This window comes from Lampetra planeri, chromosome 56 (assembly GCF_965212315.1).
Source record: "Lampetra planeri chromosome 56, kcLamPlan1.2.h2, whole genome shotgun sequence".
Classification (NCBI taxonomy): domain Eukaryota; kingdom Metazoa; phylum Chordata; class Hyperoartia; order Petromyzontiformes; family Petromyzontidae; genus Lampetra; species Lampetra planeri.
In genome coordinates, this window is record NC_136162.1 from 5,050,528 (window position 1) to 5,068,040 (window position 17,513).

Consider the following 17,513-nt stretch of genomic DNA (forward strand, 5'->3'; position numbering starts at 1 on the left):
AGATGCGCACACAGGCTTTGTGTTGCAGGCTGTCCATCATAATTTTGAAGGTGTCTGAACCAGTCTGTAGACTTTCAAGTTATTTTCAAGCGTGCCATTATAGGGCTCTGGCGATGTCACTCTCAATCATTGTTATACGCCCATACAGTACTTTTTGGGTTGTATTTTCGTTCAAGACATACCCTTTGGTAAAAAACTTTTCCAAAGCCATGTACAGGTTTCCCTCACTTTATGCGGTAAATACGTTTTCCAAAAAGGGCGTTCAAAGCGAAACCACTTCAGGAGACAGCTGGCAGCTGAATAGCGCATAGCGGTACACAGGGTACATATACAGTGTTGTATGTCTGTAGTAGAGACAGCTGCCTACTGAGTAGCGCTTAGCAGGACACGCACAATGTTTTCTTGCTGTGGATTTCACACCTGATGATGATTGCTTGTGTTTCAGTCGAAACGTCGTGAGAATTTGTATTGTTTTATATTTATATTATTTTATTATTTTCCTTCTACGTGACTTATCTGAAAGAACCAAGAATATGAATCCCTGCAGTCACGAAAGCTTTAAATCAAAATTTAATACGCACAATGTGGTCCCACGTCGAGCGCATAGCCACATACGAGTGAATTAAAACCGCATGATGTCGCAAATTTTGGGTTGGAATACGTTCGCCGCACATCCGCGAAAATTGCATAAACCGAACTCGCGTAAAGCGAGGGAAACCTGTGTACTGCGTAGATATAGAACTGTTCATCTATTTTCAAAGATGATGGCTCTGCACCATGTTCTCTTTTTAGCCGTTAAGTCCGATCCCTGAGGTGCAATGTCACAAACACATGTCGCCTAAGAATCTGTGAGCTTCACTGAAGAGTCGATGTGATGCTTGACCTCTTTTAATGCTTCCTAGCAAAAAAAATTAAGCGGTTATGCATTAGCTCTGTACGTCCCCTGTGCCCGTAACGTGGGGTGCGAATTGAGTTCCAATAACACTCTCAAACCTGATCCATTGTTAATTAAACTTTAATCAAACGTCCCGTGGCATTTCAGGACTTTGGTTTTTTATATAAATTCAACAAAGGTTTGTCCAACCAAAACTTAACGAACGCGTACCGGAGCAAAATATGCAAACGCTTTTTTTCCCCTCCGACAGCGACTTCGTTGCCTTCCATACGCTGTGTGGGTCATAGGAGTCGTGAAACCACGCATCTCCGCACTGATCAGTGCGGGCAAGTGAAAGCCGGGGGCATATCCACGAAGTACATCGATGGATTGTGCTGCACTGTCGTCTTCGCATCGGCCATCGCGGTGAAATTATTTCACCACCTCTCGTGCCTGCAGCCACAGATGTTTTAAAATAACAAAACAAAGCTGACAATTGCCTGCCTTGTGTGTGTGTGAGCGCAGGACCCCATCCTGCGGAGGTCAGGCATGTACACGGTGGCGATGGCATACTGTGGCTCCGGCAGCAACAAGGCCATCCGACGTCTGCTGCACGTTGCTGTGAGTCTCCCGATGCGTTTGCTCGTTGTGCCCTGCAAGGTTTTCGCGATCGTCCCCACGGTGTTTTCTTTTCGAGGGTTGGGTACCGAGTGCTGTTCATTTCCGCTCTCCCAACGCGCTGGGCGGATTCTCTCCAGGAATCGGAACGTTTCGGTTCCTGAAGTGAAAATTAGAAATGTGATTGTAATGCACGTATGTAGCCAACCGTGTTAATCGGAGGTGCGGGGGGGGGAAGACAACAAACTAAACACAAAAAGCAGTTCTAAAGAAATTAATTTTCAATCTATATTGAAAAGTGCATAGCTGCAGTGGCTTCCTAGTATCGAAAGGAAGCGCCTACCATTCGGCCTCAGAAGCGCATCTGAAAGCGTACGTTGCGGTTGACCATCTTTGTCCGATGGCTAGCCTAAAGCCTCTGCTGCTGCGAGGATGACCGGAGTTGGCATAATGGTTTATGCTCATTGACGAGATCAGCAATGTGTTGCGGTTCATTGTGTGTAATGAGTGCAACCTTATAATTTAAATGAGAGCAGTATTACTCTTTGGTTTTTTCGGTAAAGTCCCGTAGGTAAAAAATTTAAGAAAACAAATGAAAACTAAATTAAATCACGACGTTTCGGGCGCAACACAAGCTTCCGTCATCAGGTGGGAAAGCGTGGCCTACTGCTGATGACGGATGCTTGTGTTGCGCCCGAAACGTCGTGATTTAATTGAGTTGTTTTCATTTGATTAGATTTTTTACCCAAGTGACTTTACCGAAAAAACCAAAGAGTATGAATCCTTGCAGTCATGAAAGCTTCAAATCGAGAGCAGTATTTTCAATTTCCACCACTGGCTTTGAACCAGTGGTGGAAATTCTGCATCGTTTATATCGTGTGCCTGCTAAGCCACACGATAATTGTTTGCGTCGCACGCAGCGAAAGTGGGACTTGTTTGAATCGCCTGCGTAGTCACGATGTCCTGGGTTGGCCCCTGACTGTTATTTGAACTCAGGATTCATACCGCAAAGTCTTGCACTTTAACCACAGTGTACCGCCTGGCCAGATTGTATGTTTCATGTCTCTGAAACCTATTTCGGCAAGAGAACTACATGTCCTGTTCTGGAGAGATCCATTTTTGGCTCAAACAGGAGTTTTTTGTTTTGTTACGTTTGTGAAAATAAGCAAATGTAACTTTTCGTGGACATAGCCGCCATGATTTATATCACCGCAGCACATTGTAAGATTTAAATACATTTCAAATCTTCAGTAGCATTTTACATCGCTTATCAAATTTAAAACGATATCAACCGCCCAACGGGAATTAATCGGCGCTGAAATTGCACCGATAGTTTTCAGTGCCGTCTCGTGGCCTTGGCAATAATGCAGTAATATCCTGTCCAGTCTACCTCGGAAAATATGCCCGTGTGTAGCTTGCTTTGATCCCCTTGGGTGGTTCTGTACTCAATCTGGGCACATGAGCCAAGTGCCTCCTTTTGGCAAAAAAAAATGTACGCTGACATTTTTTTCCCGAGTTTTGTGCGCATGCTACACCAAGAGTGCTCAATCATTTTGATTCATTGCCCCCCTCTCACCCTTCCGTCAATGCTGTTTGTATTTGTTGCATGGCTGGAACCCTCGTACTTTGGCTGTCCTCGTAGAGATTAGAGGTCTTTGCCAAAGGAGCTGCGAGGTGGGGAGGAATTATGCCACAGCGAGAAAAGTGGAGTGCTTGAAAAGAAAGCTGACGGGAGTCGATTGGCCGTGCGTTGGGTGTTTATGCATGTGTTCATGTACAGCCCTCTTATTCTTCCACCGCCTGTGGTTAAATAATCACCACGATCCACACCATGTGGAGAGGCTCTCATCCAGTAGTGGGTCGGACAAAGGATTCATATTCTTAGGAGAATATGAATCCTTGCAGTCACGAAAGCTTCAAATCTGGAATAAACGGACAAAGGATTGTTGTACAGGTACTCTTGCACATTTTTAGGAAACGGCTTAAGGAGAAAAGAGTGAGTTTTTTTATATATATATATTGCCCCTAGCTATTTTAATTCCACATCTATCGAACATTTTTCACGCAGATGGTTTTTGCCCTGTGATGCCGTAGGGTGAACCGCAACAGGAGCTTAAGCCTGAATTTGCTCATTAGTCATGCGGTGGTCTGTCAGTCAGTGGCAGATAAGGGATTTAAAATATTTCCGTTGGACGCTAATGACATTAACTTGCCGTTAATTTGAGCGTTATTTATGAATGTGAATGTGTTTTATTAGACCGAATAACACCAAATGGATAAGTAGGTACATTTAAATAAACTGGTTAAGTAATTATTAAGTGAAAATCCGTTGTTCGCCTTTGATTCCCTTTGGAAAATGTGCTACGATACATTTGGTTTCGCATTTTATTTTTTATGTTTTATGCATTAAAAATGTATCTGCTGTTTTTTTGCTGGCTTTAAATGACACACCGTTGCAACTGTTTCACCCGTAATTGTTCCTTGCCTGTTTAAGACTATAGGGTCATCTCTCTGTGACCATTAAAATAATTCATTTACAACCGCATGAGTAACATCAACAACAGGCCGATGCACACATCTTCATGAATGGAAAAATTAAAGACCAAGTCCCTGCAGTGTGATTGTGGCCATGCAACCCAAACTAAGAAGCGTACAGTTAGCCCATAGAGACGTATTGCGGTATATCGAGACCCAGAGATACATTAAAGACAAGCCACAGTAGTGCGATTTTAGTCCTGCAACCCAAACCATAAACCAATATAGTAAGCCCATAGAGACGCCTAGAGACTCAGAGATACATTGAGATACATTAAAGACAAGCCACAGTAGTGCAATTTTGGCCATGCAAACCAAACTCTGGACCACATCGTAAACCACTGGAATCTGCGCTCCAACGGAGGAGGAACAGCCAAACTGAATGAAATTCTCCTGAAGCCCTCTCGCCGTGGCCAACGGCAGACCTCGACATTGCCATTTAGCTCCCGAACGTATGGCTACCGCCATCATGCACGGCTATAGACAAATAATGTACGCGTATTTCCTTGGGTGTATTCGGCAGGAGAGCCAATTGACGCTGTTTCGACTGCAAGGGAGCACCCCGTTTTAATGGTAGTGGCGCCATACGCGGTGCTTGCACACCACCCCCATCCCGGGGCGCCATGCCGTCTTTAATTGAATTGGTGTTCGCTAACAGCAATGGCCCCAACAGTGTGCAAAGCTTCACTCTGTGTGTGTGTTTGTTTCCGTGTGCCACAGGTGAGTGACGTGAACGATGATGTCAGGAGGGCGGCTGTGGAGTCCATTGGCTTCATCTTGTTCAGGTAGGAGTCCTGCTATTGTTGCGTCCTTCCGACTGTGTCTCACACGAGTGCAAATATTTGCAGGTGTGAACAATTTTGGGTACGAAATTATCACGTTCTGTGCTTGATTGTAGCCATGTTAATGATGATATTTATTTGTCTATCAAAAGCAGAGGTGGGGAATCTTTTCTTTTATTGAAGGCTGGATAGAATTTTCAAATACATTTGGGAGACCACACATGAACACGTATCTTGCCCTTATCCGGCAATAACACTAAATTTAATGTGTGTGTGCCGACCGTGTGTAAAGCCGTGCTAACATTAGCGGCACAGTGTTGCCTGGTTAAATGTTTCCCTCTCGTACCTGATTAGTGTAGCCAAGATGCTGTCAGTAATGGATAAAGGAGTGGTTTGCACGTGGGAGAAAAGGAGTACCCAGAGAAAATCTGCACACATACTAAGGGGGGACAGCAGTTAAATATCCGCAGCTACGGGTTCGGATTCCACTTGCCGCATCATTTCTTGGCCTCCTGGCAGCCCAGGAGGTTCGAGTTTTACAAATGTAACGTCATCCGCCAAGCCCTTCCTATAAATTTCCGTATTACTGTTGTGCACAACCACCTCCGATTAGCGCGGTTGTATACGTACGGTGCGAAAGAAGTTCACAACATACATTCATACTTACACCAATCCCACCCTGAAAAGTATGTGGTGAGCTTCGATCAAACAACCTCCATGACCCACATTGTGTGGGCGAGAAGACCCTCAGCAGAGTCGATTGACCCAAGTGTTATCTATGCGTGTGCCACCACAGCATCCTGTTGATTCCAAGTCGTGATCAAAGCTAATATTTGTGGCCTTGACTGCACATGCGTTGTAGAAAAAAAACTGAGCCGTAAAATTTTGGCGCGATTATTACGACTGCGATGTCTTTAATTGAATGATTAGCGTCACGGCTAATTAATGGATTCTCATTCGGTTTCATTAAACCCTACCCTTGTCTTGTATCATTAAACTCGTCACTGCTGTGACTAGCGAGTGTGGTTTTGAATCGTGGCAGTCACAAAAGTTGTATTCCCTCGCGCAAAAAGTTTACAATGCATCAGAAAAACGCACAGGCCACGAACAAATGCGACCATAACAACGTGCACATTATGGAATTTGAGTAATTTCTCCGCTCGCAAAGGTTCCCAAAGCATCGCATGTTCCTGTCATCTTGCAGAAACCGCCCTCCCATCCCCCCCCCCCCCCCCCCCCGGTTGTAGCACCTCATAAATGAACATAATATAATAGCGACGAAATGGGTGTACGTCAGATGCAAATGAAGATGTGTGTTGTCTCGCTCAGGGCTTGGTCCTGGAGAATTGGTGGGGTCGGGCGCTGTTCGTGATGGGATTAACGTTGGGGTGGGTGGGGCCGTTCTTACTGTTACGTAAAATAACATCACGGAGAGGGGAGGAGCCTATTAGGCCTCGTGACATTACGCACGAGACCTTTCATACTTTAGCAACGGTCTCATTTTGTGCACGGTGGCTCTTGAAATTGGAGTAGTGATTGGCGCATTGATCTGCAAACTCGGTGACCTGAGTTTCATCCCTGTGTCAGGTGGAAAATATTCCCCCCTTGTACCCGATTAGAGCGGATAAGGTGCTTGCAGTGACGGATCTATAACACGTTCCTGCGGAGGGAGCTGGTGTAGGAACGTTGGGTTGCTCGGCCAATGGCCAGGGTCAACGGCGGCGTGGTGTATTCCGCAAATATGCCCGACTGAGGGCGGGCACAAGCCGGCGTGAGTAGGTTAAACGTTGAGTTTTATAAGGGCACCACGGGGTGACCAGCCCCTCTCCACCCAGCCCCACCCTCTCCACTCAGCCCCTCCCCACCCAGCCCCTCCCTCCCCACCTAGCCCCTCCCTGCACGACGGACACAATAATCGCCTGTGGGCTGGTGTAACCAGGAGGTTCCTACCAGTATATATATTGCCTGCAGTCTGTTTCAAATTGGTAGGCCCTATGCGGCCCCTGAGATTTGTGTTCCTCTCACCCCTGCTCTGTACTTTTTGTAATGGAAACCAATTAATTTTCATAATTCCGTAATATTGCCATCATTGTAATTGCAAACATTACTGTATTAGCCGAGCTGTAATTTTCTCTGTGGAACATTCCAAGTTTTGTACCTCAAACTACATACATGTTTTTTACACTTTAATACATCAATTATAACACAGCCATTAACCCCCTGCGTAAAAGTGGCATAATGGAGAGAGGAATCTATTAGACCTCGTGACATTGCACACGAGACCTTTCATTTTTTGGTAACGGTCTCATTTTGCACGGCGGCTCTTGAAATGTATTGCTCAGCAGCGCACACATTTACATTTTCAGTAGTGCTGCAATTTTTTTCCCATCGTGCTTTTCAACCATGAATGCCTATTTTTTAAATCATAAACATATTTCTTCCTGCTCCATTGCACTAATGTTATTGATGGCTTTGGATTATTTAAACCCATTTTTTAAATGCACTCCAAGTTGAAAATATAAAAGTTGTGCCATCGTTAAAAAAACGAACATGAAGTGACGTTTGTTTGTGGGGGGGGGGGGGGGTATTTGCTTAAAAGTTAAAAGTGCTGAACTGGCACCGCTGAGGTCCTGTGTTCGATTACAGACATCTGCCTGTGATTAATCCTGATTCTCATCCAGGCAGCCTCCACTGTAGCTATAGACTTAGATCGAAAACTTATTTCTTTACAACTGCTTTTTTTATGTTTAGTTTGTTGTCCTTCCCCCGCACCTCGGATTAACGCGGTTGGCTATGTACGGTATGAAAGAAGGTTGCGTTGGTTCGATCACCAAAGACTGCACTGAATGTGGCTAAATTCCACCTCTTAAGAATCAGCGACATCCTTTCTATAACTCGTGACGAGCATTACAGTCTCTGATCGAACCAGAGGGGAAAGTGCTGCCCCTGACTGCTCGCACTTGAAGGGATTTCACTTAGCTCTGTGGCAGAGGTCGCAATCGGGTACCCGATACCCGTACCCTACCCGATACCCGGCTACCCATACCCGGCCGGGTACGGGTACACGTTTGCGACCCTGGTGCGGCCGGGTACGGGTAGGCCGTGAGTCACTGGTGAGTAACCGTTTGTCACTCATTTCGGGTAGGGTACGGGTACGGGTAGGGGTACCCGTACCCGGCTGGGACGGGTGCCCATTTGCGACCCTGGTGCGGCCGGGTACGGGTAAGAAATCAAAACCAGTTTGCGACCTCTTCTCTGTGGTGTCTGCTTCTGTGGGCCATTCTCTTGACTGGAAGGGTTAAACGTGACTCCTTACGCAGGCAGCGCATGGAGGTTGCACCGTGTGTGCCTAATCACTCGTCAAGCTCTGTGCTGCGGTAAGGCTGCGAGATATTCCTTACGTCGCGTGATTTATGAGAAGCTTCCCAGAACTTTGAACTACTCGAGCATTTCAGAAATACATCACGAGATGGAAGCCCCAGGTCACTGCCATTCTGTCACTCTCCCAAGGCCACGCCTGAAGATTTAGTTCCCACTGCATGGCTGTCCAACCCGCTCTAAATAACACACAAAGACAAAGATCCCCCCCCCCCCTATAGCCATAACAGACTGTTGGGGCAAGTGCTGTTGGCGAGTAGCATCTACGAAGGTTGGCGCGTCACGCGATGGGGTTGGGTGGCCAGCACCTTGCCCGGCCGCCTTTGTCTCCCCAGGGGCGATGTTTACACACACCGCACCAGGTACTCATTTGAGGCGGAGTCAATTTAGAGTGAGGCCCGGAGATCGGCTGAGATAATTGTCACTGGCGTTCGTGGCCGTGGGAGCGGCAATCGCCGTTTTCGGAGTGTCGCGCGCCAACTGCTGCACTAACGCCCCTCACAAAATAATACAACACAATGCGTTCACGTACACATGTAGAAAAGAAAAATGTACTACTTGTAACCTTATGGCCTGTTGGGAGGAAGCTGTTTAGCGAGTGGCTTTTCAGGCCGAGTACAAGGGGTTGTTTTTGGCTGGCACTACACCAGGACCACTTTTGTCTTCCCGGTATTGATGTTTACACGCTGCACCGGGTACTCGCGTGAGGCTGAAATGGCCTAGGGGGGAGGCTCAGGGAAAGTTTGGTAACCCTCGCTGCTGTTCTTAGCCACGGACAAGAATTTAACAGGCTCCGTATCGCAGTGTATGGACCATAATGCATTGGGGTCTGCGGATGAAATGCGCCATATAAATGTAAACTATTATTGTCCCGACTTTCCACTCGCATAGACGCACACACTCGCATACCTACCGGGTCAATATGCTTGAGTCACTTCAGGGTTTTAGTCCACTCGTGCATGAGAACTAAAATGGCATGTCTATTTTTATTATTCTTTTGTTTTTATATAATCCGATTTTTTCTTGGACCCCGGGGCTCTGTTATCTGAACTTAAAACACACCTTTCTGATGTCATAACAATCTAAAGACTTTTTCAGAAGAGTGGAATTCAACCGAACATTGCATTTCCTTTTTTTCCCCCTTTTCAAAGAGCGTGTGTGCGAATGACGTGATGGAATTAAATGTATCACTCTGCCCGTTGTGGCATCTTTGGCAAGGTGTAGGCTCTGTAATGTTTCCGCTGCTCATTAAGCTTACGTATGGACACTGTCCTCTTGACGCAGCATGCCGTGCGAAAATTATTGCCATTCATCGCAGCTGCCTAATTTATTTTGTTGCATTCTCTTTGGTTTTCTGAAATCTCACATTGCTAAGTGCTGTAGTAGCCAGCTGCTTCATTAAAGCCTTTCGGAGGATGTAAAAACTCACTCTAATTAACTTCGAGCATCACACTCATTGATTGCGTGTCTCAAGTTTGGCTCAACGTGACATTAAAGAGCCCGGAATGTACTTTTTAGATTCTAGATTTGAATATTTCGTGACTGCAAGGATCCATACTCTTTGGTTCTTTCGTTAAAGTCACGTAGGTAAAAAAATAAAGAATAAATTAAATTAAATCACGATGTTTCGGGCGCAACACAAGCGCTCGTCATCAGGTGGGACCACCACAGCCAGAAGCAACTGCTGGAATGGGTAAGAGAGCTGCAGTGAAACAAGACGCTATATAAATAAGGGGGGGGGAGCCACGGAGGAGATGCGGAGGGGGGGGGAGCTGCGTAGTGCGGGGCGCAGGGGGGTGGGAGGGCGGGAGAGCACGTCGTGATTTAATTTATTTTATTCCTTTTCGATTTAAAGCTTTCGTGACTGCAGGGATTCATCTTCTTGGTTCTTTCGGTAAAGTCCGACAGACCTGTTCTTTACCTGAGGACGGCTGCTTGCGTTGTGGCCGAAACGTCGTGAGAATTATTTTATTAAGTTTTATTTTTATTATTTTATTATTTCCCTTCTACGTGACTTTACCGAAAGAACCAAAGAGTACAGAGTGTACTTTTCCATTTTTTGGGGGGGGAGGTGGGGTTGTTTCCCGTGTCTTGGCATGTGATGACATTTTTGGACGTTAATTCCTGACAAGGAGTCGCAAAATAGCATACAGAAACGTATTCGATGTATTGTTGGTTGTTGGAACATTCTTACCCCCGCCCCTGTTGGACATCTGTGAAAAAAGAGCTTTATAGCTGGTTTAATGTCGGCTTTCGCGACCGTGCCAATTCGTTACGAGTACAGAACACGAGTGTTAATCTTGTGGATTTACTCTCCAACGCACCGGTGTGCTGTCCTCGTAACGAATTGGCCTGTTCTGTTGACAAATTGGCTGTGTCGGGTGGTGGCGGGTTTAACGACACATTTATATTTACGCGATCTAACTCACGATAACCTGTATTGTGGGGGGCTTTATAGCTCATGCATTCCTCCAGTTTGAGTAAATATTCTGATTCTGATGTCTGCAGTCATCCTCCAAACACAACAATGCCAGACCACACGTTGAGCCTTAGAAAAACAACATCAGAGGCCATTGCCCTGTTGGGTGAACTATGTTGCCCTGTCCCACCAATACAGCCCAAATCTGACAGCCTCAGATCTTCATCCGTCTGATGATTTTTCGAAGGATGGCCTTCACGGGAAACATTTTGAAATTGACACTGGTGTACGTCATACTGGCCGCTAATGTTGAAGTGATGCTTCAAGACTCCTTTTTCAACTGCGATGGAATGCTGGCCCTGGTTCCACTTTTTCGATGCAGGTACATGGAAAAAGTCTGAATGGCTAAATGTGTATCTATATTTCGTTTAATCGTGCTCAATGGAGATTCTGAACAGTCGCACTGCAAAGATGTCAGCACATGAAAAGCAGGAGATGATTTTCAACAATTTCTCATGCTGAAGTCAAAGTTGCTGCTTGAGTTGTGGCCGAAACGTCGTGAGAATTTTATTTTATTATGTTTTATTTTTATTATTGTATTATTTCCCTTCTACGTGACTTTACCAAAAGAACCAAGAAGCTGAAGTCAAAGCTTTAACTTGTAAGCTGACACCAACTCTTCTTCCATCACTGGCATCCACAGACAGGTCTTGATTGATTTAATCGAGGTTGTGTTTAGGTTTCTTATGGTTCATGATTCTTAGCAGTTTGGCAAGATTTTAACTGTCCCACCTGGTATACAGGAGGTTGTGGATTCTATCACGACCCTGACTCCTGCTGTGTATTTGGAGTTTGCGTGGATTTTACTTCGGATCCTCCGTTTTTTCCTCCACTTTTAGAAACATGCATTTAGAGTATTTAGTTGATATACATTTCCAAAGGATAAGCCACTTAGTTGAGCAATCATTACACGCTTTCTATTAACTCACTCTGTCTGTTGTTGTTGTTTGGTCGTATCCTCAAATCTTGTAACTCAATTTTAACCCACTTCCCAATGTGGTATCGACTGCAAACTTGGTATACTTATGTCATACTGATGACAATACTATATTGTATCATAAAAATATATATTTTGAAACATTATTTTTTATATGTTATGTTTCGGCTTTGGTCTAATTGTCCAAGGTCAACTGACGTTGGCTGTAATTGGCCACGGTCCGTTACATAATGGCAACCTTCGGGGCCACTTCCTGGAGTCGTAGAGTTCTCCCATGACTAGTACGGTACATTTCATAAAAGCGTATTTTTAAAAAATTATATTTTTTATTTTACTTATTTTTGGCCAGGTTGCTTCTGAAAAAGAGCGATATAGCTCAGTGGGCCTTACTTGGTCAAATATATATATTTTTTATAGTTTTAACAGTACAGTTTATAACATTTCCCTCTTCAGGTAGTGCCGCAACTTACAACTACATTTGTTCGACTGCCTGTGTCGGGTATCCAACTTATGTTGCCATATTCATAGCGCAGTGCATTCTCAACTGTGCCCCACCGCTCCACGCTATTATTATATGATTAGCATAATTTATATACGCTGTAAATAAGCGATTCTTACAGGCACATTTTGATGGATGTTTCATGCACCTAACAATCAATATTAATTGATTAATCGATGCATCATTACCTAAGCCAGCTTCTGCCTGACCTTGATGTATTTGGACACATGGCTCAGCTAAGCTAATCTTATTGATAAATCTCCAGTCTCGGTTTAGTGCCTGGTATTAATGCTGTGATAAGCACAGGTGCCATAGGCGGTTAACCTATGGCGTCATAAATCACCGTGAAACCACCATCGTAGACGACGCTGCATATCGTTGCGTGTTACTCGTCATCCAGTTAGTTTGATAGCGTTGCAAGAAGTCATCAGAATCGCGATATTTATACCGGAGGAATCCGATGAGCTATAAAGCTCTTTTTCACAGATTTCCAGTCGGGGCGAGTCAGAACGTTGCAACAACAAATAGTATAAAAACACGATAGGTTTGCAAAATATAGGAAATGTAAGAAAATCACAAAAACGAAACGAAACCGTATTTATCTTACCAGGTAAAGCCCACTAAGTTATTGGCTTTTTTTCAGAAGCGACCTGGCCACAATTGATAGCTCAAAGAAGTGGATTATCACGTGGAAATTTATAGCAGCCAGATAACCTAAATAATGATGATCCATCCAACGATGGTCGGGTTTATTGTGGTATATTTACGTATAAATATCCCGTATTTTGCGAGGAGTGTCACTGCGTGTCAGAAGACGTTTTAAAAGATGTTTCCGCATTTCCACGCTTGATATTTAAAAAAAGTAGTACTTTGCATTTGGAGTAGCGATTGGCGCATGCATCTGCAAACTCGGTGACCTGAGTTCCATCCTTGTGCCAGGTGGAAAATATTCCCCCCTTGTACCCGATTAGAGCGGTTAAGGTACTTACAGTGATGGATCTAAAACACATTCCTGCGGAGGGAGCTGGTAGGAACGTTGGGTTGCTCGGCCAATGGCCAGGGTCAACGGCGGCGTGGTGTATTCTGCAGATATGCCCGACTGTGAAGGGCGGGCACAAGCCGGCGTGAGTAGGTTAAACGTTGAGTTTTATAAGGGCACCACGGGGTGACCAGCCCCTCCCCACCCAGCCCCACCCTCCCCACCCTCCCCTCCCCACCCAGCCCCTCCCTCCCCACCCAGCTCCTCCCTGCACAATAATCCCCTGTGGGCTGGTGTAACCTGGAGGTTCCTACCAGTATATAGATTGCCTGCAGGCTGTTCCAAATTGGTAGGCCCTATGTGGCCCCTGAGATTTGTGTTCCTCACCCCTGCTCTGTGCTTTTTGTAATGGAAACCAATACATTTTCGTAATTCCGTAATATTGCCATCATTTTAATTGCAAACATTACAGTCTTAGCCGAGCTGTAATTTTCTCAGTGGAACATTCCAAGTTTTGTACCTCAAACTACATGTTTTTTACACTTTAACACATCAATTATAACACAGCCATTAACGTCCTGCATTTCAATCATATACTTTTTTTGCTCAATTTTTATTGTCATACATTAACACAACCCTTCCACTCTCAGAACGTGTGTTGTGTTTATCATTACGACACTGTTTGATTGCGTCACGGCAGTGTATTTACACGAGCCAGTTTCAATACCTAACGGTGATCGTACAGTACTTGACGATGCAGAATGCGCGGGACACAAGAACATCTTCATCAGAATACTCTGAGCGAAAGGCATGCGAATTGGTGTTGAGCAAAAAAGAATGGTATTAATAAGTACAAAAAGGTTTTTTTTTGCATGTGCATGCTCCCGTTTGTGTTCTTGTCAGTGGAACAACGCTGCTCGTTGTAGCAGTCGTACGACTTTGTAAGCCGCTTGGTATCGGGGCAAACACACGTTGCGTTCGGTCGTTGAACTCCAGCAAGCGGCAGACGGTGTAGGTCAGGGGCAGGGAACCGTGTCCTTAATGAGGGTCCGAACAGTACTTCGAACTTGTATTCCTGGGCCGCGCACTTAACACGCAGCAGCAGCATTATCCAATAATAATGCAAAAAAGTAGCTTGCATGTCGAGGCCTTTGCAGTGACATGAGTGGCCACGCGTGCTGACATTACTAAAACGGTGTTGCCACGTTGAAAATATTTCCCTCCAATCCTCGACCAGTGCGGCTTCAGACTCTTTCACACACGGTTACGTGGAATTTGCGGATTGTTTCGAAGTGGCTTAAAGTTTGCGGACAGAGTAAGAGTATACCCCCCCACCACCCCATAGTCCAGTGGTTTTCCACTCCTGATTGCAGGGGGGGGAGACCTGTGTTGAACAGAGCCCCATTCCAAACACAGTTTTACATTATTGCCCCCATAGCATGTGGTGAGATGGAACCACCCCAGCTTTGAATTTTTTTTTTGGCAGAGACTACATGTGAAATATTGCGTGAAGTATGCAGAGAGAGTGAATACAGGTGTCTCGGCTTCAACGTAGTCCGGTCATCTCCGTAAAGAATCTAATTATAATCCACCGGCCCCAAGAGACATGCCCGAGATCGTTCTTCAGTGCCTAAATTAACGTACGCACATAAAATCCATCGGTGGAGTTTGAAGCAGATACATTGGTCTTGCTGAAGGCTCTATTAAATTAGTCTTCCTTATGTACACGTTTGTTTCCCTCTTGATCATTTTTTTAATCCGAGCGTTTTTTAAACCCAACGAGCGACCAAGTTGTTCTCGTCTCTCCTTTGCGGTCCTGGAGCCTCCCAACAGATGTTCCTGTGACGGGAACCAGTTGTTGATCCATTGCACAATTGGTGTTGATTCTCATACCCAAGTAGTGCCAACAATCAACTTCAAGGACAGTGCACATTATCAGAGTTATGTTCTTTTGTTTGTATTATGACTGCAGGTATTGTGGTCTATGCAAACATGACTCCTTGTAAAAAGGTGTCAGTTTTGTTGCCAGATAGAAGGGTAAAAAACCAATGATCATATTTTTACTGGCAAATGAGGTTCCCATAGTGTAGTGCCAACTCATTAAGTGGTACCTCATTTTACCATCCCTGGAGGAACGAATATGATTATGATGATATTGACTCTGGCCAGGAGTTCAACTCATAAGCTTTATTGGTAGGAACCCAGGTGTCTCTTCGTTGAGGCCATTGTTTATCAATAAACCCCTGCGTTTGTGTTGTCCAGCAGGTCGTAACAACAAAATACTTCCTTCGATGGCAGCTGTTTATTTTGTTGCGCGTTAAATTACCCCAATGTCCTTCGGTTGGTTTTATCCGACGGTTTGATTTGTAGATGTTCCTCGAGTGATATTATACCCACGCACTTGTGCACGTGTTGCACCCTAGACCTTGCTCTTAACATCCTTTTTTGCTGGCAAGTTATCGGGGAGGCTTGTTCGTTGAATGCAGAAAAAACCCCACTCGCGTATGCTTGCAACTCAAACCGTAATCGCTCGCGGATCGTTGATGAAGCAAAATAAAAATCTCCCAAGCCTTAGCAAAGACGCATTGAGTCTCGCGGCAGAAATTGTGTTCAGCAGATGACAGCGTCCTTCGCTTACAACGCTGTGAAATGTTTAAATACTTATAAAAGCTATCCACCGATTTCACAGACCAGTAAAACAGATTTTCTCTCCTTGCTAAAACCATAAACTTGGCAGCGGACACAAAGTGGAATGGGCGGTTTTGTACCATGCCATTGCTTTGTGTCGTAAATTGGTGGTGTATATATATATATTTTTTCGGTGTATTAAAACCTCTTTGTTACGTGGTTAATCACTTAATAAAACATTGTTTTAAGTTGCATCAAAAGCAAATACGACGCTTAAAAGTTGATGGAATTATGTTGCATCATTGGTGTTGTGATGTCTTGAGTGGACATATCATGGGACCTCCTTTGTCAGTACCAAAATATGATGATAGGTTTTCCCCCTTTGTCTGGCAACAAAGCAGGTGTTAAGTTGATAAAACACCAAACTGAAACCTTTTACAAGGAATCATGTCTGCATTAACCACAATACTAGTGGTCAGAATACAAACAAAAAACATACTCTGATAATATATGCAATGTCTTTGAAACTGATTGGTCCACACCAGAGACAGCTTTCTTTTGAGAAAAGGGGAACAACCTATTCTCATATTTTGGTACTGGCAAAAGAGGTCCCATGATGTAGATTCTCACCCCGAGCTCTCATTACTCTGATAGTGCATTGTCTTTGAGCTGTACGCCTTTTGGCGTCCTCTGGTCTAACACCGTTTGAGATGAGGCTCAAAAGAAAGCTGTCTGGTGTGGACCAATCAGTTTCAAGGATAATGCATATATTATCAGAGTGTTTTTGTTTGCATTCTGACCACAAGTATTGTGGTTAATGCAGACATGATTCCTTGTAAAAGGTTTCCGTTTGGTGTTTTAACAACTTAACACCTTGATTTGTTGCCAGAAAAAAGGGGAAAAACCTATTGAGTGAACATGTCAATATTTTTATTATTTTTGGTATTATCGTAAAATTCTTAAAAGTACAATAGTAGTCGTGCCCAAAGCTTGTATTGGTACTGTAATCACTGTTTTATTTTTAGGTCATTTGCATAAAATATGAACATAAATAAATAAAATATATTGTCTGGGAAAAAAGCACCTTCAGGATATTTTCCAATTAATCTGTCATTGGCCTTTAAAACTAGGTAAGAGTCCATTGAGTCAGAATAATTTTTATGGTTTATAATTGATTTAATTTAAAAGCCAACTATTGTTATTCATGAACGTGCCTTTTTGAGATAGAGAATTTCCTGTCAGACCTGATCGTTTGTGACTGGCACTGGGTTCTCTACAGGACGCTGTCGTATTCAAAATCAGGTGGCGGGGGGGGGGGTGTGGAGGCGCATTGGTGAAGAATTAAAATTTTTTACTGGCGTCTCAGAGCCAGATTGTCATCTCTTGTCACTTAGTGGCCTGGCAGCTGGGGATTGAGGAAGGTGGAGTTTCAGGCCTTTGAGCCAATGTCTCATCTTGATTCAAACATGTTTTTGCCGGACTCGGTGGCAAACCTGGAACACGCCTCGTGTTTGCAGGGTTTTCGGCAATGCCTCACCGCTTGGTTACAGCCGTGAGATTCCCCCGGCTTGATACGAATTGAAACCGCATGCGGAATTTCGGGAGCCCGTTTTTACAGACGTGAGAGCGGGCTTCATTGTTGTCGCGAACGTCGCCAAGATCGTCCGTTGGCGCTTCCACAAAGAGTTGTCACCCTCATCCGCCATTCGAGATGTTCAGCTCTATAAGAAAATCAAAAGTTGAGTAATAACATCAAAACTGAAGAACTACAATTCCCTTTTGACTGCAATTTGTGGTTTAACCA

General features: G+C 44.5%; 1 protein-coding gene across 3 annotated transcripts in view; it reads left to right on the top strand.

Moving 5' to 3' along the window:
- PSMD1 (proteasome 26S subunit, non-ATPase 1) overlaps positions 1 to 17,513 on the top strand; it is a 154,955-nt gene that overhangs the window by 38,976 nt on the left and 98,466 nt on the right. For all 3 annotated transcript variants that reach the window (XM_078618220.1, XM_078618221.1, XM_078618222.1), the window contains exons 15-16: positions 1,400 to 1,495; positions 4,748 to 4,812. In XM_078618220.1, coding sequence (XP_078474346.1) covers positions 1,400 to 1,495; positions 4,748 to 4,812 — 161 coding nt within the window. The remainder of the gene's footprint in view (positions 1 to 1,399; positions 1,496 to 4,747; positions 4,813 to 17,513) is intronic.